The 24,304-nt window shown below is 35.6% G+C and overlaps 4 protein-coding genes across 7 annotated transcripts in view; 3 read left to right on the top strand and 1 right to left on the bottom strand.

Annotated features, from left to right (window-relative positions):
• ChiR1 (chitinase-related protein 1) overlaps window positions 1–7,147 on the top strand; it is a 29,899-nt gene extending 22,752 nt beyond the window's left edge. For all 3 annotated transcript variants that reach the window (XM_089730571.1, XM_028186502.2, XM_089730572.1), the window contains 14 exons: window positions 395–528; window positions 715–926; window positions 1,004–1,139; window positions 1,722–1,864; window positions 1,938–2,123; window positions 2,652–2,943; window positions 3,034–3,212; window positions 3,388–3,522; window positions 3,605–3,738; window positions 3,954–4,087; window positions 4,165–4,376; window positions 4,718–4,996; window positions 5,602–5,784; window positions 6,424–7,147. In XM_089730571.1, coding sequence (XP_089586697.1) covers window positions 395–528; window positions 715–926; window positions 1,004–1,139; window positions 1,722–1,864; window positions 1,938–2,123; window positions 2,652–2,943; window positions 3,034–3,212; window positions 3,388–3,522; window positions 3,605–3,738; window positions 3,954–4,087; window positions 4,165–4,376; window positions 4,718–4,996; window positions 5,602–5,784; window positions 6,424–6,699 — 2,635 coding nt within the window. In that variant the 3' untranslated portion in view covers window positions 6,700–7,147. The remainder of the gene's footprint in view (window positions 1–394; window positions 529–714; window positions 927–1,003; window positions 1,140–1,721; window positions 1,865–1,937; window positions 2,124–2,651; window positions 2,944–3,033; window positions 3,213–3,387; window positions 3,523–3,604; window positions 3,739–3,953; window positions 4,088–4,164; window positions 4,377–4,717; window positions 4,997–5,601; window positions 5,785–6,423) is intronic.
• Window positions 7,148–9,936: 2,789 nt separating this feature from the next.
• On the top strand, window positions 9,937–13,989 carry LOC114251716 (putative serine hydrolase). 2 transcript variants are annotated; one of them, XM_089730574.1, is made up of 3 exons: window positions 9,937–10,455; window positions 12,167–12,377; window positions 12,542–13,989. In XM_089730574.1, exons 1-3 carry the CDS (start codon window positions 10,348–10,350, stop codon window positions 13,225–13,227), a joined length of 1,005 nt encoding a protein of 334 aa, XP_089586700.1. In that variant the 5' UTR covers window positions 9,937–10,347; the 3' UTR covers window positions 13,228–13,989. The 2 variants fall into 2 exon arrangements, with proteins under 2 accessions (XP_089586700.1, XP_089586701.1); XM_089730575.1 differs by having other exon boundaries at window positions 10,443–10,618.
• On the bottom strand, window positions 13,984–17,472 carry LOC114251717 (tRNA methyltransferase 10 homolog A). Its single transcript, XM_089730576.1, has 4 exons — window positions 16,663–17,472; window positions 15,901–16,047; window positions 14,904–15,009; window positions 13,984–14,194 (listed from the first exon to the last, which is right to left on the bottom strand). Exons 1-4 carry the CDS (start codon window positions 17,182–17,184, stop codon window positions 14,046–14,048), a joined length of 924 nt encoding a protein of 307 aa, XP_089586702.1. The 5' UTR covers window positions 17,185–17,472; the 3' UTR covers window positions 13,984–14,045.
• A 1,156-nt stretch (window positions 17,473–18,628) lies between these two features.
• On the top strand, window positions 18,629–24,148 carry Argl (Argininosuccinate lyase). Its single transcript, XM_028186095.2, has 8 exons — window positions 18,629–19,110; window positions 19,766–19,963; window positions 20,413–20,637; window positions 21,000–21,100; window positions 21,488–21,681; window positions 21,761–22,104; window positions 23,071–23,258; window positions 23,884–24,148. The coding sequence occupies exons 1-8, from the start codon at window positions 19,054–19,056 to the stop codon at window positions 24,044–24,046; spliced, it is 1,470 nt and encodes a 489-aa protein (XP_028041896.2). The 5' UTR covers window positions 18,629–19,053; the 3' UTR covers window positions 24,047–24,148.
• Window positions 24,149–24,304: the final 156 nt, after the last annotated feature.

Below are 24,304 nucleotides of genomic sequence, written 5' to 3' on the forward strand. Positions count from 1 at the left end.
GTCCTACCACCAGTAATTACGCAAATTATAATTTTGCTGGTTTCATTTTTATTACACGATGTTATTCCTTCACCGTGGAAGTCAATCGTGAACATTTGTTGAGTACGTATTTCATTAGAAAAATTGGTACCCGCCTGCGGGATTCGAACACCGGTGCATCGCTTCAACACGAATGCACCGGACGTCTTATCCGTTAGGCCACGATGACTAGATACGTGTATAAAACACCGTGAACACTCGTATACACAGACATTTCTCTTTAAGAAGTACAGGTGATACGTAGAAGGCTGAGGCTGTACCTGTCCATCCTCGAACCTACGGCTTTTTAGACGACATGCACGAATAATACAGTTAGACATGGAACAAATTTATTTGAAATACTTATTTTCTTTAGGCCTGGATCTGGTAAATTCACTCCTAGCAACATAGATCCTTCTCTTTGTACACACATCGTATACGCGTTTGCTGTCCTCGATACAACCCGCTTAGTTATAAAGCCTCATGACATTTGGTTGGATGTCGAAAACAGTAAGTTAAAAACACTTCTAATAAATTGATGATTATATTTAATTTTAGTAGTTAAAAGTGGCGCCTAATCGGTGTACTGTAATCAGTTTGGTTAGCTTAATAGCAAATATGGTATTTATTCTTACTTTACACAAAATTTTACAAAATATTTGATAACAGGACTCAAGGATTGTGAACTTTTTTCAGAATTCTACGAGAAAGTAGCTTCGTTGAAGAGCAATGGTGTTAAGGTTGTTCTCGGTTTGGGTGGATGGGACGATTCAGCAAGTGACAAATACTCGAGATTAGTAAACAGTGTATCTGCTCGTAGAAAGTTTATTGTACACGCCATAGACTTCATTGAACAGTATGAATTCGATGGCTTAGATCTAGACTGGGAATATCCAAAATGTTGGCAAGTGAGTAGTACTCTTGGCAACATTGATGATCATATGTAACTTTTTTGGGACCACACTTTATATAAATAATATTTCAGGTAAATTGTGAAAAGGGCCCAAGTTCAGACAAACAAGGATTCGCTAATCTTGTAAAAGAATTAAAAGCTGCGTTTGGTCCTCGAGGTCTTCTCCTTTCCGCTGGCGTTTCTGGAAGTAAACGCGTTATCGACGCAGGTAAACTACTCTTAGTGTATAGAACATATAAACGAATAAACGATATAAACTTTAATCATATTTTAACTACCAACAAGCAAATTGTGTTTTAATAAGATGCCACGTTTTCTTATTTATGTGTAAAGAAGCAAAATTTAATTATTTTTTTATTTTTAATAATAATTACTATATCATAATACTTTGTGTATTAATTGTATGTATATTTACGGAGATATGTGTGTGTGTATGTATGTGTATATGTATGTATACATACATGTATATGTATTTCACTGCAATGGTACACCGCGCGTAGTTCGTTTCCAAATGATTCTTGTCCACCTGATGGTTGTCTGGAAGAGATCGCTCTTAGCGATAAGACCGCCAATTGTACTTTTTTGTGTTTAATTTATCGCACTGTTTATTTGTTTTTTGGTGTACAATAAAGAATACTCTCTCTCTCTCTCTCTCTTTCTCTCTCTCTCTCTCTCTCTTTCTCTCTCTCTCTCTCTCTTTCTCTCTCTCTCACGTTTTTGTTGTTTGACTTGTCCTAATATGTTGTTCAAACACATTATGATCACGTTTTAATGATGATGATTTCAATAGGATATGATATACCAACGCTGTCGAGAAACCTAGATTGGATTTCTTTGATGGCGTACGACTACCACGGACAATGGGATAAAAAGACAGGTCACTTAGCCCCCATGTACGCCCAAGAAGACGAAATTGATGATACTTTGAATGTAGTAAGTAAAAAATTCAATACTAACCACACGAGCAAAATAAACTGCTATTTACCATTTTCGAATTACTTTCTAGAACTACACAGTTAATTATTGGATAGACAAAGGAGCCGATAAAGAGAAACTGGTTATGGGAATTCCATTCTACGGACAATCGTTTTCATTAGTAGAGGGCGTTGGAACTGGTCTCGGAGCTGAAGCCTATGCTGGCGGAGAAGCTGGAGATGAAACTAGAGCTCGAGGATTTTTATCTTTCTATGAGGTAAACTTTTTTCAATTAAAAAGAAACACTTTGAAGTCGTCGTGGCCTAAAGGATAAGACGTCCAGTGCATTCGTGTTGAGCGATGCACCGGTGTTCGAATCTCAGGCGGGTACCTATTTTTCTAATGAAATACGTACTCAACAAACGTTCACGGTTGACTTCCACGGTGAAGGAATAACATCGTGTAATAAAAATCAAACCCGTAAAATTATAATTTGCGTAATTACTGGTGGTAGGACTTCTTGTGAGTCCACGCAAGTAGGTACCACCACTCTTCCTATTCCTGCCGTGAAGCAGTAATGCGTTTCGGTTTGAAGGGCGAGGCAGCCGTTGTAACTATACTGAGACCTTAGAACTTATATCTCAAGGTGGGTGGCGCATTTGCGTTGTAGATGTATATGGGCTCCAGTAACCACTTAACACCAGGTGGGCTGTGAGCTCGTCCACCCATTTAAGCAATAAAAAAAGTAAAAAAAAACTTTGCATATGTGAAAAAAACTTAATGTTTAATTGTTGTTGTCGTCTAGATATGCGAACGAATTAGGGTGCAAGGTTGGAAAGTAGGTCGTGACCCGGGCGGCCGAATGGGTCCTTATGCTGCATTCGAAGACCAATGGGTATCATTTGACGATGATTACATGGTACGTCATAAAGCCGAATACGTTCGGGCTATGGGACTTGGAGGTGCTATGGCGTGGGCTCTAGATCTTGATGATTTCACTGGAAAATATTGTGGATGTGGAAAGTCGCCTCTTTTGAAAACTATTAATCACGTACTGCGTGGGAAAGAAGCTTCTCCATCGTGCCCACTAGAAGAAAGTAAGTCCGAAATATAATATTAATCTCTTAACTCAATATGCAGTAGTAAAATTTGCCAGAATTTTTTGAAAATCTTATAAATGTTAACAGTACAAGCACCATCTACTGAAGTTGCAGTCGTTGAACACGATCATGATCATGATCATGAACATCATGATCATCACGATCATGGTGAAGACGGACATGACCATAATGAAGAACATATGACTCCTGATGTGGAAAAACTTCCACCTAAGCCACAACAAAGACCAGAGGACGTTGATATTACTGTAAGCTTTGTAGAACCCCTTATCTAAAATAAAATAATTTATTTACAATATTATCTTTTAAACATTTTAGTAGAGAAAAAAACGTTTTTTTATATCTGCTTGAAGATTTCAAAATTATAACGAGGGCCATTTATTCGCTCGCGAGCAAGTACAACGTATCGTCTCTTTTTTTCAGGGATCAAGTCTTGAAGGCAAATCTTGCACAGGAAACGTTTTTAGGTCAGACAACGCCGATTGTACGAAATACTATTTATGTATCAATGGAGCGTATATACAACTTCAGTGCCCTGAACCTCTACACTGGAATAAGGTAATAATTTACAAACCTTTATCTCAACTTTCAACATGTTAAGAACTATGTTTTTATTATCACGCAATGTATTAAATTTTAGAATCACTGCGATTGGCCCGAGAAAGCTCGTTGTGGAACTAAAGCTCAGTTGAAAATAGCCGGACAGTATGACCAAGAGACCCAAGCCGACAAACCTATCCTTGCTTGTTACTTTACAAACTGGGCTTACTATAGGTAAAGTTTTTACATTACATCATTTTCCCAACTTCTAAATTCAACTACAAATTATCGAAACAGAAATTATCAAAAATAAATAATGGATAGACTATTCAAGCTGAGTCAGATAAATTAAGACGATTAAAGTGTACCAGTACCTAAGACGATCAATGCTCTGTAAGCTATTCTTATTCCATTGCATTTACTTATATGCATTGACTGTTTCATTATAGGAAAGATAGCGGTAGTTTTGGACCAGAGCAAGTTAACCCATCAATGTGCACACACATCATTTACGCTTGGGCACATCTTGACGACGAAACCTATAAGTTAGTACCGGGAATACCGGAACTAGATCTCGAGAACGGTGAGAATTATTTCGATTAAAAATATAAAGTGATGTGACACATAATCGATTACTAATTCCATATCATTGAATTTCAGACTTTTTCGGAAAGATTACCGAATTAAAGAAAACCGGAGTAAAAGTGATATTAGGCGCGGGAGGTTTAGTAGATTCGGAAAGCGACAAATGGAAACGGATGGCTTCTACTGCTGAAAACAGAATGATATTCATAGACTCAGTTGTTAAGTTTGTGAATAGGTGGAATTTCGACGGAGTGCAAATTGCTTGGCAGTATCCAGTTTGTAAACAGGTGAAGGACTTATTATTAATAAATATAAAAATGAATTGCTGTTCGTTAGTCTCGCTAAAACTGGAAAACGGCTGAACCGATTTGGCTAATTTTGGTCTTGAATTATTTGTGGAAGTCAGAGAAGGTTTAAAAGGTAGATACATATGAAAATGCTCGGAATTAAATAAAACAGCAATTTTGTTGTTCCTTTAATATGTCCCCCAAAAGTTTAGGTCTTTTATTTATCGATTGAGGCACTACGAAGTCTGCCGGGTCAGCTAGTTATTAATAAATAAACAAGAGAATCAACAAAACCTATCTTGCTGTAATGTGGATTAATAATAATTGTTTCATTATTTTAGGCTCCATGTATGTATGCATCACGAGACTTCTCTGACGTGGACAATTTTGCCGATCTCCTGTCAACGCTATCTAAAGTACTCCGACAGCACGATCTTGAGTTTTCGGCTATGGTCTCAGCCAATCCTGAGGTAGCAGCGCTGGCATACAAACCCCACATACTATCAACAGAATTGGACTGGATATCTGTAGCGGCTAACGACTTCTATGCATCGAATACGGGTCGAGCATCGTATCTCATGCAACTGGATAACAATCAAAATGCAGGAATCAATAGTATGGTTAGTACCCACATTTGGAAAATACGTTTTTCACTTTAATGATATCTAGTGTCTGCTTCTTCTCAAAGAACCTACACAGACGATGCCCAATGTGAAAGTATTGGGATTACAAAACTTGGTAATAAAATTCTTGCACCGATAAAAGTTGTATAGATAGGTACGTATGCAAATTTCCAGGCCAATCGGACATCTTGAATTTGCTGAAAATTACATTACATTATTCAAAAAGTATGATTTTAGCACAGTATTCAAACTACTAAACTAGCTTTATAGACCGCCAAGCCAAGGGATCTGAGTGTGTTTTTGTTGTAATAGATGGGTAAACGACCTGACGACCCCCTGCTGTTAGGTTATCGCAGCTCATAGACAACAGCCCGAGATCTATTGTCGAAGTTTCAGTTGCATTGTGTACGATGCAGCCTGAGTCTGAGAGGCTACAAAATCTTTATATGACGTTTTCTCGATCAAAGAAACCTGAACACATGACTGCATCGCCACAAAAGCGGAAATTATGATGATACATAAATGGGCAGGTTTACAATCCCTATCTTACTAATAGGACAGTACACGTAGGCAGGCATAGTATAATCATCGGTCGATTTCAGAATGCATCTCTAGCGTATTGGACTAGTGTAGTACAACTACAGAAGTTAGTGGTGGGAGTACCAGCATACGCTCGCGCCTACACATTGCGAAGTGCGTCCAACGCTGTTGCAGGTGCCCCGGCCTCAGGGCCTGGGGAGCCTGGAAAGTACACAGGGATACCTGGTTTCCTTGCATATTTCGAGGTTGGTTTAATGTTGCAGAGTAATTAAACGAAGGAATCTACACAATTGTCATTCTGTTAGATTTACATTTCACTTCAATATTAGGTACAGTAAATTTGAGGGCAAAAGCAAAGTTATGATACCAAAAATTGGATGGCTTTGTTCGAAAATCAGATTTATACTGGTTTCCATTGTTGCTATACCGTTTGAATAAATATCGCGAAAACTGAAATTACTCTGACGATAATTTCAAAGAATCCTTCATGTACCGATAATACTGTTTAAAAAAAACCAAATACCTATCTTTCTCTATAATTCGTACCGATTCTCTACATTCATTTTCATTTATTCTACTCAATAACATAATCGAACATTTTGGACAGAAATTTAAAATTATGCTTAATTCTTATTTAGTCTTATTTTCATTTAAATCAAATTAATTTCATAGGTGAGCTTCTTATTAAAGTGAAACATATGAGTATATTTTTTCAATGTATCATGTATTTTATTATATGCATTTGGCATTCCTTTTAAGTCTGCAGTTTTTATTGACTACGTTTTGACAAATACCCTCGGGATAAATATTCAAGAATGACCATTATTGATGTATTAATCATCATTTATCTTGCCAATGCGTTAAAAAGGAAATTTACTTTTTAGATTTGTGAAGGTATACGTTCTGGTGAATGGAAAGATACTCATACACGTGATGGCACATTCGCCGTTCACGACAGACAGTGGGCTTCGTACTTAAGTGTCGAGGACGTCCACCGAGTGGGGACGTGGGTGTCGCGTGGTGGTCTGCGGGGCGCGGCGCTGTGGGCTCTCGATCTGGACGACTGGCGCGGGCGGTGCTCCTGCATCCCGCACCCGCTATTAGCTGCTCTACGACAAGGATTAACTGACCCCACGATACCGCTCACTTTATGCGCTTAGTAACAATTTATGGATTTCTGTCTTCCAACAAAAGTGAATCATGTAGATTGCTCATGATTTCCAGAATTAATTGACGCTTGAAACAATATAATATATTACGTATTTCCCCGAACAACGACACGCATTTTGTATTAATTTTAAGTTATTTTGAGGTAATTTACTGTTTCAAGACTATTAGTGAAGTATGAGATCTATAAAGAATGTGATATAAAATGACATTTTACGTAAGATAAGAATTGAAATAAAAAAAATTCCTTGATTTTTACTCGACTGCATTTCGACTGAATTATTCTTTGAGTAAGAGTACAAGGATTATTGACGGGAGCAACATAAATAAATTAAGAGTCATTCGAAATTCGAAATGTGTATTCAATAACCTTACATTTGTGATAGAAATAAGCATGGATGAAAGTTTTAGAAGCAAATAAATGTTTACAATTCTTTTAAATGGCTTTTATTCACTTTCGTTAGATATTTATGGATTAAAAATATCACTGACATCACATAAGCCTAGACTTGCCCAATCCCCCTGCTGTACATAGAACAAAATAACATGTGGCGGGTAGCCATCACACAATACAAGATAATTGACAGATACCTGAATCTCACTTACGACATTATCAACATAAGTGTATATATGCATACAAGTTCCGAACAACATTCGCATTCCCGATCCTGCGGAAAGAATGGAAAGCAGTCGACGTCGCCCAAAACACGTCATTTCGGATCCTCCCGATCCACTAACGGTGCTTTTAGGTACCTCAAGCACCGGTCACCGTTCTCGTCGAACCCGTCGCTTGCGACGAAGGGCTCGACGAGTAAATTAACCCTCAGACACAGCCCACTGAGTTTCTCGCCGGATCTTCTCAGTGGGTCGCATTTCCGATCCGGTGGTAGATTCTGCGAAGTGCGGCTCTTGCTAGGGTTCGTGTTAGCAACGTCGTCAGGTTTGAGCCCCGTGAGCTCACCTACTAGTTAAGGTTACGCTGGAATAGCTTCTCAAGGCTACCAGCTTTGGTAGGAAAAAAAAAAACAACATTAGGACTGTCGGTCTACCGAACGTCGTACCCGCTCGGTGGAAGATCATTCCTTTGTCGTTAAATATCCCACACTGGTGACCTGCGACGGAACAATTGCAGCCTTCACCCTTCATCATCAGCGGATCAAGAACTTCGGTTACCGCTATTCCCACATTCTCGCAGATAAAAAAAAGTCATCAGCAGTCGTCCCACAGCAAGCCAGCATCGCAGCCTCAACAGGACCATCGCAGCTGACTCGCCGCGCTTCCTAGTCCTACGGCACGCGTCTTCACCGCCTCATCACGCCACCACAGTCCATCGCAGCCCACGACCGGATCATCAACGCTTGGGGTCACACATCTCCGGCGTGGTAGCTCTGCATACATAGACTACTCGCGGTACTGACGCAGCATTCAAGCTCAGTCTCGACTTACCGCAGACTTCGAGCAGCACTGGCACTTGTAAGCTAATCTCAGCACGGACAACGCTAATTTAATGACACGACCATCGGTCTCGGAGGGGACTGATGTGGCGGGTAGCCATCACACAATACAAGATAATTGACAGATGCCTGAATCTCGCTTACGACATTTTCAACATAAGCGTGCACATATAAGTTCCGAACAACAACATTCGGACCGTCGGTCTACCGAGCAAAATGACCCGCTCGGTGGAAGATCTTCCCTTCGTCGCTTAAGCATTCCTACAAAAACTTCAGTCATCCATGACCACAAAAACTGTAAAGGTTACGAAAGGGTAGAACTAGAAAATAATGAACCCGAGATTCAGTAAGAATATAGACTTAATCAGAATTTCGCTAAATTTTATTTCATTTAAATGTTATTTTGGAATCAAGAAAGAAAAAAGAGACAAGTCTTATGAGCACCTACCCGGTAGGAACGCATTTCCTTTTCTTTTCTTTTTGTGTTTGTATTAAATAACGATGATACAAAAATAAAAATTTATAAATCAGTAAAATCGAGGGAAAAGGGCCTAGGGGTAGAGGTCCCAGACGATGGTCGGACCAAATAGCGGAGGAACTAAAAATACCTGTCAGCGACGCACTCCACTAAGCTACAGGAACGGGATCGATAGAAACAGCTAGTAGATGGAATCAAACGGAGTCACGATCCTCAGTAATGAGAGACCGATTGGAGAGAGAGAGATATATAAAAAATAGAGTCAGTATAAAATAATTAAATGAATCATAAAATATAAATAATCTAGTTGGTATTGCAAAAAAAAAATATATTCGGAAAACGAAAGCTGTGAATGCGGATGCCCAGAACAAACTGTGCGCCTCATTGTCATGTAATGCCCACTAATGAAATTCGCAGGCCAAATGGAAGATCTCAAAAATATAACAAAAGAAGCTATCGATTATTTCACAAACTGTAAATTTGAATTATAACCACGCAGTGTAAACGAAGGCCATACGTTAAATAAATAATTACTTGCAAATAAATTTCTGGAATATTAGTTAAGAAAAATAATATAATTTTATTTTACTATATTTATTTACTATTATTGATTAAAGATACCTATAAAAAAGATTTCAGTTTTGTTAAGCATATAACATGTTGCATACATTACATGATAACATGAAAATACAAGATAAAAGGTTTAAAGTCGTCGTGGCCTAAAGGATAAGACGTCCGGTGCATTCGTGTTGAGCGATGCACTGATGTTCGAATCCCAGGCGGGTACTAAGTTTTCTAATGGAATACGTACTCAACAAATGTTCACGATTGACTACTTCTACGGTGAAGGAATAACATCGTGTAGGTTTGAAGGGTGGGGCAGCCGTTGTAACTATACTGAGATCTTAGAACTTATATCTCAAGGTGTGTGGCCCATTTACATTGTAGATGTCTATGGGCTCCGGTAACCGCTTAACACCAGGTGGGCTGTGAGCTCGTCCACACGTCTAAGCAATAAAAATAATAAAAAGCTGAGTTTGCAAGACATGTCTCCCTAACATTGACCTAATAGAAAGAAGGTCACACATCAACAATACTAAACGTAATTAAATAACAGAAATGAACTAACGCCAAACGCCATAGGCACGCGAGACTAGCTTCTACAAGTATATTATTATATGAATTGAATTCGAATAGTAGTAAATAAAAAGTTTTTTTATAAATATATAATTACGTATTTCAAGCTGAATTGTAATATTTGATAATTTTAGATTAAACGTCCGCATTCAAAGAATCTGTATCGTTTCAAACTATTTGGCCTTGTATTGTTTAGCCAGTGTGTAGTTACGTACTACTTTGAAATTACGTCATCGAATAATAGATTACTCAGTTTCACTATTAGGTTACGAAATCGTCGCGATATTTAGTAAAAATTTAATAAATATTTCATAATTTTTGAAATGTTCGTTAAGACCAGATCACACTTATCAGTTAATTTAGAGAAGTGACGCTTAGCTTAGGTAACATGTCGAGGATCAATGAAAACATAACCTATTTGTACAACACTCATAGCGTGTAGTAAAGCCGTGTTTCGTATATGTAATACTCTACTCTTATCTGGTCTAGTATTATACGACTTGTATTAATATAATTTGGTGTGAAAGTGTAACAGGTGGTTCGAGTTGACACTGCTGAAAGTGCAAATAAGAATGGGGAAATATTTATTACGCCAAGCTATTTTGTTCTCTAAGGTGGTTGAATTAAAACCGACTTCACTATTCGGAAATATTATTAGTAGAAATCTACACACTGATGAGGTATGTGAGACTGAATTAAAATTGTAGAAATACATTTTAAGTAAATATTTTTCTTCTACATTGTACAGTAGTAATGAACGGGAACCGTCTTCTTCAATAATCACCGGAAATGATAACATTAATGACCAATAAAAATAAAGGTCAATGTTTTTTTTCGATAATGGTAATATTTGGAAATACGATCTATAAATTACATATTGTCTGTGAGGACTGATAAATTATTTCGACAAAATTTAGTAGCATTTAAGAAGTGTTAGGTACCTATTTAAGTAATTAACGGTGGAATAAAGTAAAATATAATTTTAGAATGAGTTAGCATTATTGAAGGAAGGAGTACCGTAAAATGGGGCGATTAGGGACAAATTCCAACTTTATGAGCAATTTTAAGGTAGTTGTTGATGTATATAATGCTATATCAGGATCAAAATGATTGAGTCTTGGGGGCATCTTTGTTGTCTAATTTAAAATTAAGCAACTAGCATTCCAGTTTAAGCAAAAAATGCAAAAATAGGTGTAATCCCTATTTACCCGAAAATTGCGGTTAATTGGGACGAAATGAGAAATTTGCTAGGGTTGGCACTACTTTTATTTTTATATATAGTTTTAATTAATTAATTTATTTAGTTGCACCAACAAAGTGATCATCAATAAAAAAAATTTAAAAACTGACAAAAGTACATGGCAGACATCACCTCAATTATAGGTGCAATCGACGGTGCATTAACAACAAAATATATATATATATATATATATATATTTATTTATTTATACATAATAATATATAGTAGGCTTTATTAGAAACGGTTTATATTTCTCCGTTCTTGGTAAGTACTTAGGGGCTGATATTTCTATCTGGGTTAAGAGATTAGGTGTGTCGGTTATTCCATGGATTAATTAGATGAATACCCCCCACTCTGAACGAATATTAAATATTTTATTATGTATTACTTAGACATTTTTGTCCACCTTGAGATTTCATTGATCTTGTTACATGTCTCTGCAAAATTGACTTACTTATATTAAATTGCTTATCTATTTCAACTAAAGACTTATTCCCAATTTCGCTTCGAATAAACCAGATTTTTACCAACAAATTTAAAAAATATTGTTATAACTACATAGACAACCCTACAAACCTGTACCTATTTATATTTAGGTCGTTTCCATTTCACGTATTCTCATCCCAATTGACCCCTTTTTCGTTGTTATTTATACCTAAGACGTCCCCAATATCCCCAAAAACAACAGATTTTTACATGTATTTTTATTTAATCAAATACATTAAAACCAATAACAACTGAGACTTACCTTTAATATATATGCTGGTCCAAACACTAAATAACGTTTATAAATCATAGTCGTCTTCTATTATTATCAAATAAATAAAAGAGAGCAAAGTTTCTAGCACTAAAATAATTACCACCACAGGAAGTTAGTTTGCAACGCGATTTTTTATAAGTCAGCAGCTATTATCATGCATATTCAGAGTTGTTTCGTGAACTTTTAACATTCTACTATTAAACTACAAAAAATGGAAGATTTTGCAACGAATATAAAACTTATATTGAGCGTCGAAAGATTTTCCCGGTTTTTTCCCGATTCGCCTCTCAATCCCTAATCGCCCCATTTTACCGGTACGCGGAAAATGGAATTCATTTCGAATATTTTTTCGTTTACCAACAACTCATTTATTTAATGTTTTGATTTTTAGATTCCTGTTAAAGAAATCGAAATACCAGTGCAATGGGGTCACCTGTCCGCAAAATTATGGGGTACAGACCAACGCAGACCGATATTAGCTTTACATGGATGGCAAGATAATGCAGGCACCTGGGATCCAATTGCGCCTATGTTATGTAAAAACCGCTCCATATTAGCCCTTGATTTTCCGGGTCATGGACATTCTAGCTGGATCCCTCCAGGTAAGAACCTAATAATTACAATTCCAGAACAAAAATCAAAAGCGTGGTCATTATTTTTCGGTAAATGTAAAAATAAAATTATTCAATTGAATTTTAAACAGTTTTTATGATATTTGGGACTTGTTATTACGACATTAACAATGTTCACACCTGTTTCTTCACAGGTATGCAGTACTATTCTTGGGAACTACCACGACTCATTATGTACCTGAAAAACTATTTTAAATGGGATAAGGTTTCATTATTGTGTCACTCTATGGGCTCTATAGCGGGTATGCGTTACGCGAGCGTGTGCCCTGACGATGTCGACATTTATATTGCAATAGACAGCCTTATTTACGACGACTACGATTTACATTTAGTGGTTGACAAATATCCAAAAATTTTGGAGAAGAGCCTGTTCGCACAAACACGCTTAGAAGAAGAACCACCGTCTTACACGTTAGAAGAAATAACAAAGCTATGGCACTTAGGAACAACAAAGTCAGTTGCGCTTGAAAGTGTACAGCATTTGTTGAAGAGAGGGGCAAAAGAATCAAAACGCTATCCAAATAAATACTATATCTCGCGAGATGCCAGATTGAAGTACACGTTGTTTAATCCTGAAAGCAAAAAATTTGTAGAGGCTCTGATTAAGAGATTGAAAGCTCCAACACTGTACATCAAAGCGATAGACTCGCCTTATGCGTCAGATGCTTTTTCTGTGGAAATGCGGGAAATAATCGAAACAAACAATGATAAATTCGAGTGTCACTTTATCCCTGGCACGCATCACGTACATCTCAATAGTCCAGAAACAGTGGCACCTTTAATACAATCTTTTCTAAAAAAATATAATGTACCAATTTAAAAATCTCTAAATGTGAATTTGTATGTAGACTTAACATATTTATTTCACGCCGATTACATTATTTAGAAATAAAAATGCGGGTATGCAGGTTAGTCAATTTCAATAGATTAAATTAGGAAAATCTACATGTTATATTTTTGTTAAATGTTAATTAATTTATTATTTATAAATTTTATTACAAGTAACTACTTGAACTACTTTTTAACAGAAATCTCCAAACGCTTGAAGGAGGTTACACATGATGCTAAGGCTGGCTGGTACTTTGCACAGAGAGTGAGTCTGGCTGTCCAACGAGGCAACGTAGCCAGTATCTTGGGGACTGTGCCTCCTTCAAGCGCGTTGGAAGATCTGTTCTACTGTGTGGGTTAAGTTATGTTAAATTATTTTGATTTGAGTTTTTATTATTACGTAAAAAAAAAAAAAAGTAACTACTTCGTATGATAAACTACAAGAGAACGATTTTTGTTTTTACCTCGTATGGTTGATATATTTATTATTTGACTTTACTCATAGCATACTAAGAAACATGCATATGATATACAGTTCCAAAATTCATTGAAGAGTAATTCGTTATATTTGCATATGGTCCTGGACAATATATGGTTTAAATAAGTCTTTTAAAAATAAGTTTTCATGTGCGGTCATGATCAGCTAAGATAGCCGCCTATCACGAGACACCGTCAACTAATTTATGATTGTTGTAGCATGTTGGTTTTAGGGTTTTGAGTACCTGGATGTGAAAATAAAATATTATTCTTTTCATTTACTTTTTTATTTTAAATAATGTATTTCTATTATTTAATTACACAATTCAGCACTCATATACAATTCACAGCATTTTCTGAATCTAAACTTAAATTTGAGTTACTAGCGTTACAAATGTGAGCTCCTTTTCGTACCGGGAGGACCCTTATCAGGGTCTCCTGCCATGTTAGTCCTTCAGATATCTTGAGCATAATTTCAAAAACTGAAAACAAATTTTTAATGCAAATTACATAATTAAAAAAAAAGTAAATTTCATTAAATTGTTGTTGCCGTGTTGAAGGCAATAAGTTTAATTCATCACAACCTTCCATATCCTTTTTCTTTTAATATGGTTCTCCACAATAAACTGTATTCTACCATTCATCTCCATTTTCAATCACACTCTTGTTCACTCTGACAGCTAATCAAGCTTAATAAAAGTAAGTAACTATCCCACATTCAACAGCCTCAAGCTAGGATTTCCTCCTGTATTACAGGTGCTATAGATATACAAGTACAAGACAAGTACAATAAGTATTGTACATCCAGACCCTGAATAAGTTTCATGAAGGTACTGACACAAGAAGCTTACTTATAAAATGCTACTTATACTGGTGGTGGGACCTCTTGTGAGTCCGCATGGGTAGGTACCACCACCCCGCCTATTTCTGCCGTGAAGCAGTAATGCGTTTCGGTTTGAAGGGTGGGGTAGCCGTTGTAACTATACTGAGACCTTAGAACTTATATCACAACGTGGGTGGCGCATTTACGTCGTAGATGTCTATGGGCTCCAGTAACCACTTTACACCAGGTGGGCTGTGAGCTCGTCCACACATCAAAGCAATAAAAAAAAATTGTTTTCCTATGTTCAATCTATTAAAACACCAAAAAGTGAGAGATATGTGAGATAAAAGAAATTCAGTCTTAATTACCATGGTCTATTGTTAAAACCTTTCTCGTTTTCATGTTAATATATTTATCTAAAGGTAAACGGCCATGCCTTATTCCTTGTTCCACAGATATATTATGACAAAGACCCTGAAAATTAATTCGATGAATATATAATACAAACCCATTGAATTTTAAAATTAAATAAAATGTTTTTTATCAGAATTTACATACAATGGCTCCAAGCTAGTTCTTTTTTGTGTTATGGGTATAACCAGTACCACTAGTTTCAGACCAAACATAATAAATAATAAAATAGGTATGTTAGACAAAAGTAGTGCTTCATGACATTGATTAATGATCCTAACTAATATACCACTCTACACTACTCTCTATACTACTCTGGTTTTCGATCACTTGACCGGGTATCCATAAATGGATTCCCCAACATTAAAAAAAGGTCTGGTTTTCGATCCTCATGAATAAATATCTTTGTTAAAACTATTTTGTGAAAACAGGGTTCCCAGCACACATTTAATTTTCACTCAAATATTGTGCACGGGCCTTGTGGTGTGGTTACCAGCCTTACCAGGTCACTAGATCAACAAGGCTATAAACTAATAACAGATATTTCGAAGCAATATTCAAAATTGACTGTACTAGGTCTTGATGATTAAAAATATATATTATATTTAAATTTCACACAAAGATTGTAAAAATATATTATGTAGTACCATAGATAGACTACTATACTATAAATATACTACTTGTGTGACTTTATATGTTCTTGTGAACATAAAATATACTTTAAAAGCCATTTTCGATCCTTTATGTAATATCTTCATTCTTTTCAAGTTTCGCAAGTTATAGATATAATGCAAACTACTTTTAAAGTTCAACTGACAATGAATACAAAAAAATAATCATTTACAATATACATATAGTTGTTTCTTTTAAATGTAAACTTTCACTTTACAAATATTGTTATTAGTAGTTGAAGCATTAAAATTTATAATTTTGAAACAATCCATCACACATTACCTTATATTGATTATGATCAACTAACCCGCCTATTATGTAATAAGTATCATCATCAAAGCTCTCAATGATATTTTCAGATTCACTTGTCAAGTAAACCAGTTTTTCTTTTGGGAACACTTCAAGATAAGGTTGTTCATGAAATTCAATCTGAAAAAATTAAATACCTCTTATCAGTGATTGATACAATCATGTGTCATACATTTCAGGTTGAACTGCAGTGGTTATTCTAATGGAAACAGCAGTTTTATATTCATATAGACACCTTTAACCTCTTTACTTTAGGCAGGATATAATGTCTACCTGTAAACATATACATAGAAGTTATTTTCAAACAATACAACAAATATATATTAAAGTGAGTAGATGAAACTTTAGTAGTTGTTGTTATTGTAGTCCTAGGGCACCCTGCTGATAGATAGGGCCCTTACAAGTTGTCTCCTCTTCACTGTGTTGCACTCCAGGTCAGGCTGCCAGTCCTCATCTCGCTATTAGTAGCAGTATATTTATGAGCAATTTTCCATTAGAGCATTAAATGAAAAATTAATACTCATGTATACTAAAGCACAAAATGAGTATTTCGATTTATACTTTAAATAGTATACAAATTTAAGTGGATTAAATATTAATGTTTATCTATTTAGAAAAATCTAAAAATGCTATTTTTGTATTATGTAGTTTCATGTAAGGATTAACACACTTTTTCAAAATTTAGCCTTTATTGTTTAAAAGGACATTATTTAAATAAATACAAAATATTCTTACATCCCAATTTTCATAGCCATTGTGTCTTGACATATCATTTCTAGATTTCTCACCAAAACTAGTTATGTGAAAATGCAGTGGTTGTTCTGACCGTCTGTTTATGGAATAACATCGCAGGATTTGTTTGATCACTTTAAACCTATCTTTTTCAATCATTAAATGACCGAAACTTAAATCAATAATTATACCACCACGTTTCTTATGTTTTTCTTTCATTTTTTTCAATGCTTTACGACTTGGTCCTATATCAATATTAGCCGCCTGAGCCTTTCTTCTTCTTTCCTTTGCTCTCTTTTTTTCTCGGGCACGTTTTTCAGCTTTATGATTTTCCCATTTAACCTTTTTAAGCCACTTACGCATTTGGCTTTTTGTGTAGGGTCTTGGCAAAATATTTCCTTCATCATCTTGCAATCCAGTGTCTATAGATATGTCAAAAAGAGTAATCTGAGGAAATAATTCCTCGAACTTTTCAGTTTTAGCAGATGAAGAATTTTCGACGTTTTTTTCATTTTCTTCAGTCATAATTACATGGTACTTACAATTATTTCAATTATGAACTAAATACCTAAATGGTAGTGAGAACGTGAATAGAGAACTACTCAAAACAGACCAGGAACTTCTTAATTTTAAAACACCACTGCAATTTATAATGCATTATTGTGAGTTTCGCGGTAGTTTAACAAATCATATTTATTAACTTATTATTTTATGTAGTTATTGGACAAATAATCATAGACCTAGTGCAAATAATACATTATTTTATACACCACGTTGTTGATATTTATTTGATTTTTGCTTGTGTTACTTACGTCAGTTACGTCTTACTGGTTTATTAAAGAGGCAAAAGGAACATAGCCCATAATTATGTTTTTAAATAAAGGTAAAACAATTATGAAATGATGCAGCCTCTCAATAAAATTGAGGGAATTTACTCAGCTTTCAGTGGACTTTTGGAGGAGAAGAAACATCGAAACCAATCCCAGTAATTTTCTTTCATCTTAATACAAATTAAGTGCATTTTCACAAATGCTAATAGGTTAACAAGCTACAGAAAAATCTATCGGTACACTTAATACTTATCGTGGCTTGTATCAGTTATGCTTATTAGCTTGAAGGTCTGGTGTTCTGTTAGCAAATTTTAGTTTTTTTTTTTGTGTATGGTATTTTAGGTATTTTAAGCATATAAAAAACTAATAACTTAAAATACTTAATGACGTTACACTATGTTTTCTATTTTATAATAATATTATGAACTAGCGACCCACCCTCACTTCGCTTCGGAAACATGAAATTTTATTATTGATAGCAGAGTCCCGCGATTTTACCCCCGGTTATTGTCATACCGCGGGTGACGCCGCGGGGCGAAGCTAGTTTAAAAAAAGTAGCCTAAGTTACTCCTTATATCATCAGCTACCTACTATCAGTGAAAGTCTCGTCAAAATCGGTCCAGCCGTTGTAGAAATTAGCCGGAACAAACAGACAGACAAACAAAAATTGTAAAAAATATTATTTTGGTGTATGTACCGTATATTTATTCATATGCATGTAGTAAAAAGCGGTTATTTCAATATTACAAACAGACACTCCAGTTTTTTTTATATGTATAGATAAATCAATAATGATAAGACATGTTATGGTCGTATACCTACATCCAAGAACATATTTGTATTTTGTTTATCATACTTAAAGCATGTTTTAAATTTCTAAATTCTTTTAACAAATTGTTGAATTTCGATTATAATTTTTTTGTCAAAACCGGCCTATAAACAAATAATGTCTGGAACAGATTAAATGTATATGTGATATAATTTATACACTAAACGTGTTTAGGGTGTCCTCACAGTTTAGTCCGTTACTATCTTTACTGGTGGTAGAGTGTTTTGTGAACCTGCACGGTTGGGTAGGTACCACAATCCTTCCTATTTCTGCTGTAGAGTAGTCATACATTCCGGCTTGAGGGATGGGATAGCCGTCCTCCGTTGTGCGTTGTGATGTTTATACACTTTGGAAACGGTATTATAACAGGTGACCGTGAGGTCATTCACCACACATCTACAGAATAAAAATAAAAAACTTCGTATTTATTTGCATACTTTGTCCATTTAAATTTTAAATATAGTGAATTAAATTAAACTTTAAAGTTAAACTTTGTGAACGCGGCAAAAATAACGCACACCGCCCATCACCCTCTTCGGCCAACTCATACCCTGGGCCAGGAAGGTCAAGTACCTGGATGTCACCCTGGATGCACATGACATGTGCGGAAATGAAATGTGCGGATCGAGTCGCGTGTAAAACGCTTTGTCTACACACGCACCAAAATTACATTTAATTACACATCATCTTGAATTGACCTATTAACCCGGATGATAAGAAGAGGGCACATGACGAATGATAAAAATTTCTTTTCTTTATTCTAACACGGCACTCGTTAACGTAATGTCTTCAGTAAGTTAAATCTTTTGTTTTCATAATTAGAATGAATCAAAATTAACAACACAAGCGAATCTAACTTGAGTGAACATTTTCGGTCTAGTGTTAACCAAACATTAAGCCAAACTTAATAGTAAAGATCGTACATCTTGTATTGACATCAGAACATGAACATCAGCCACTTTGAAAAAGAAGACCCTCAGTAAAAATACAACATTTTTATTGTATCGACCCATTATTCGAGGCAACAAAAATGGTAGCCGGTATCAATCAGGATCGCAATCATCGTCAAATAATTTTTAAGCAAATAAAAAAAAACATTTGCGTTGATTTAATTACGCGAAATTGTCGTGAACAATTTTAATAACCACTTACTATGAAATTGTTTACCAAAATTCTACAGGAAAGCGATCGTCTAATGTTTGTAAATACTAATAATATTTGAATTACCCAAAGAATCCAGGAGTTACGAAAGTTCAATACATATTTATCTTCGTAACGGGGATAATGAGGAAAAACCATGTTTCTAGTAATTCACAAAGTGGGTTTACATTTCGAGAAATTACTATTTATTAATTAAGTATATTACGGTCGGACACGAATCAAGTAATTATTCTATATTTCTGTTAAAAGATTTTTGTAAGTGCACTAACTATTTTTATTTACACAGAGCAAATTTCAACTTTGGGGTGGGTGTTTTGAAGAGGAACCTTCCTCGGTGCTTCGACGTTTGAACGATTCTTTACCGGTGGACTTTAGATTATTTCGTGAAGATATACAAGGAAGTCGCGCGTGGGCAGAAGAATTATTTCAGAGCCACCATTTGTCGGCCAATGACAATCTTGCTATTCAAAAAGGTCTTGACAGTGTAAGTATAAATCATTATCATCATAATAATTCAACCGCAAGGAACCCGCTACAGAAATAACACTCGACGGCTTCGTCAAGTTAGAATGTGTTCTTGTTTGTAAGAATGGAATTTTACGCTACGCTAATCCTTTAATTATAACTATATCTCTTTTACTTTAAAAATAACATTTCAATGCCAGTCGCACCCTAGATTACTCGCCCATTTCCACGTCAACTTGTTCAATTATTTTTATGCAGTTCTCAAACCGCAATTCTAATTATGTTGCCTAATTAATAATGATATGTTGTGTCCACCAAGCCATCTTTGATGGTGATATCTGTACATTATCTTATTTTGTTGAATCAGATCATTTTTGAGAGCCTAATTCTATGTTTTATTAACAGAATTACATGCAAATAATTTCAGGACGGAAAAAGCTACATTTTTTGGGATTTATTCTTTTTCAGGTCGAAAAAGAAATAGAACAAGAACTAACAGAAAACGGCAAGCTTAAAGATGCTGAAGAAGACATACATTCTGTGATCGAATGCAGGTTATTCAAGCACAGTGGCGATGCAGCCTTTCGTCTACACACAGCACGTAGTCGTAATGACCAGTCTGCCACTGACACCCGCCTTTGGATGCTTGCATCTTTGCCAAAGCTGACATCTGCTATTGTAGAACTTATAACGGTAGGATAATGTCAATAACTTCGAGTCACCTACTGTTCAAGTTCGTGGTTGGGCAGTTCCCCTAGTGTGATGACAATAAAACCTGCCGTCACCTGCCCCACGTTCCCCATGCCGAGTAGTGCCTCGATGTCGCTACTCAGGAAGAGATTCGGGGGGGGGGGAGATACATGGATGCGATGAAGATCAGCTGATGTCTCATCAGTGAGATACGGCACACTGATGTCTCGATGTGAGAGAGCGAGGAGGGGTTGAGTGGGACGCAGTGTAAAAGTGGGAATTCTGTCATTCCGTACATCTAGTAGATGAAAAGTTTTTAAGTATCAAGATACCCACCCAATTGATAATCAAAAATATTTTCACAGGTACTTGCCACTCGAGCTGAAAATGAGATAGATATTATATCTGCTGGCTATACTCATCTACAACGTGCTCAGCCAGTAAGATGGAGTCATTTTTTGTTGAGGTATTTTATTATAGTCTACAGTAGGTATAGTAACCGTTAATGGTGAGAAAAAAAACAAAATATCTTACTGGTATCGTATTGTACTACTGATGGTATGAAATCCTGTTTATTTCGACCGTGAAGTGGACATGCGCTCCGGTTTGAATGGTGGGACAGCCGTTAGATAATACAATTGAGATTTAGATCACAAATCTAAAGGGCAGTGGTGGCATTTACGTTCTGATAACTATAACCTCTAGTAAACACCATTGGTTCACCTAATTAAGCGAAAAAAAACCTAAAAAAGCAAATAATTCTCTCGAACAAATTAACAAATATAAATTATTTATCTCTCTCTCTCTCTCTCTATCTATCATCTATCTCTTTATTTAAAACTGTCTTCGCCAGTCACGCCTGGGCTCTCCGCGATGACGTAACAAGACTTGAGGAGCAAAGAAGTAGACTCTCACGTTGTCCACTCGGCAGCGGTGCATTAGCAGGTTGCGCTCTAACCATTGACAGAAAAAGACTTGCGCTAAATCTTGGCTTTGACGATATAACGCCTAATTCCATGTTTGCGGTTGGTTCTCGGGATCACTTAGGTATAAAAACTTATTAAATCAACCATAATTATTTAAACTGACTCAAATATTATTAATATTAATTATTTATTTATTTTAGTGGAGTTCTTCAATTGGGCGTCATTATGTGCATTGCATCTTAGTCGTTTAGCAGAAGATCTTATCATTTATAGTTCTCAAGAATATGGGATTGTACGTTTCTCGGACCAATTCTCTACGGGATCAAGTCTGATGCCACAGAAAAGAAATCCAGACGGTCAGGAATTGATTAGAGGAGCAGCAGGCCTTTTCTTGGGCGAGGCTTTTGGTTTTAGTTGTGTTTTAAAAGGATTGCCTAGCACGTACAACAAAGACTTACAGTCTGACAAAGAACTACTATTTCGAACCTACGACAGATTACTCGACTGCCTTAAAATTTCAGCCGGGTCCATTCGCACAATGAAAGTAAGTCACAAAATTTTATTTTACTATGATAAATAAAAAATGCGTTACAATATCCATCACGGTATCTCAATTTCGACAACAAGCACTAGGTAATGAAAATGTTTTGAGGAACGCAAAAAAGTGTGCATGAAACAGAATATCATAAATATTTATTAATTTAAGCTTAGGAAAAGCTTTATGCTATAATAGGTACTTAACATTGCGCACCAGCTCTTCGAAGCCATCAATAAAATTATAAGATCCTATAAAGGGGGTATTTATATAAATAGTCACTGTAAAATATAGAAATATAAAGTAATTACCAGTAGGTATTTTATTGGTATTCATTGCAGTATAGTTATTGTTAGAATACATTTAAAATAATCGCATGATTTCTACAATAAGATGAATGCTAATCGTTTTCTTCTTTTGTATTAAAGCCAGTTTTTTAAATCTATAATTATTTATATTTATGGTCAGTACTCACGACAATTATTCACAAAAGGAGCCTCGTTTAACCTTTTTGCGTTATTCTAAATCTGTCCAAGAATATATTCATAATTTTATACACTTCAATAAAAGGAGGAAGGTAGATTTGTTCGAGATGGTCATGCTGGTTAACATTATACACTTTATTAATACGGCCTATTAACTATTTGATTTGATTGTGGAGGTTGGTACCCACACAGGGGGCTCACAATATGCCATTACATGTGTAAATGCCGGTTGGCGTGCGCAGTATGCTAGTATAATATTCAGAGAATACTACTCCTACCTCTCCATCATTAAATCCCTTATTCGTCATTAAGCCCATCTTTAATGACGAATCGTCATGAAACCCATCATCCATGGGCAAAGATTTGTTTGTGCTGCTTTAGACTATCGTGACATCACAAAGCCAGTGAAATAAGTTTCATATATCTTACACTTGAAATACAAATTTCATTAATTGACAACGCAAATTTTAGTGAACGTTTTCTGATACAGGTGAATATTGATAGAGCCTTGAACTCTTTAGAACCCGGAATGTTGGCTACAGATTTAGCCCATATGCTAGTCCGCCGAGGAGTGCCGTTTCGCAAAGCACACCATCTTGTCGGGACTGCGCTTTTACGAGCCACCAACCTTGGATTGGATTTACGAAACCTGCCTTACTCTGAATATATCGCTATATGGTATGATATTTTAAAATTTTATAAGTTTTACTATAAACAATTAAAATTGTACCGTAAAAAGACCCTATATTTAACATGGATATACCTCAATTTATAAATTATCTCATTATAGAAAACACACATACAGGGTGTATCAGAACCGTTCTGCAAAACCCTGGTGGTTGTATTAGTGGTTGCAGAACCGATAGTACAAAGAATCACATTCGAAATTCATAATTTACTTATTAAGATTTTTACGGCGTAGGATTTCATGGGTTTCCGGCAGCATTTTGCTAACATTACAAATACACAGAAAATTACTTCTTACTGGCACACTATCATGATGAACCCGGGTTAAGCCGGAGCGTAAAACTAGCCTCCATAATAATGAAATATAAAACTTTGAGATAGCTTTTATTTATTTTGGGCGTATATTAAAAAGCGATAACTTGTTTCTTTCCCGCAAAGAAAGACTTTGTATGGAACAGGTATACTAGATATGAGAATGGACATTATTATAAAAAAAAAATAGCTTAATGCGCACCAACATAAAAAAATTGTATATTTCAATTTAATAAATATTCGAATTTGAATAAATATTTTATGTTAAATTCGCTTGGTTATAAGTTTTTTATTGATGTTTCAGTCCTGAATTTGGTACAGAAGAAGAACTAAAAGCGGTTTTTTCATGGGAAGCAAGCGTAGAACAATACACCAGCTCCGGAGGAACTGCCAGAAAAGCTGTCATTAATCAACTAGAAATTCTACACATTTGGTTACAAAAATACAATAAAGAATGCACTGTTTGAGAGCGCCTATCATGATACCTTAAACTTTCCATTTAAATCTATTCAATTGGAAATTAAAAAGCTTTGTACACGTAAATAAAATGTTGAGCCTAGTATAATGAATATGTGGTTAATTATTTTTGCTCAACAATTGAGCAACGAAAGCTTAATACCTACGCTTAATCCCTTTCGGGTAAGTTCCAGCTATTTTCAGTAATGAAAATTAGCATTTATATTACTTTAGTAATTTGTTATCCTAGTTTTCTATTTATTAGAAAC

Source organism: Bombyx mandarina, chromosome 10 (assembly GCF_030267445.1).
Source record: "Bombyx mandarina strain Sakado chromosome 10, ASM3026744v2".
Taxonomy (NCBI): domain Eukaryota; kingdom Metazoa; phylum Arthropoda; class Insecta; order Lepidoptera; family Bombycidae; genus Bombyx; species Bombyx mandarina.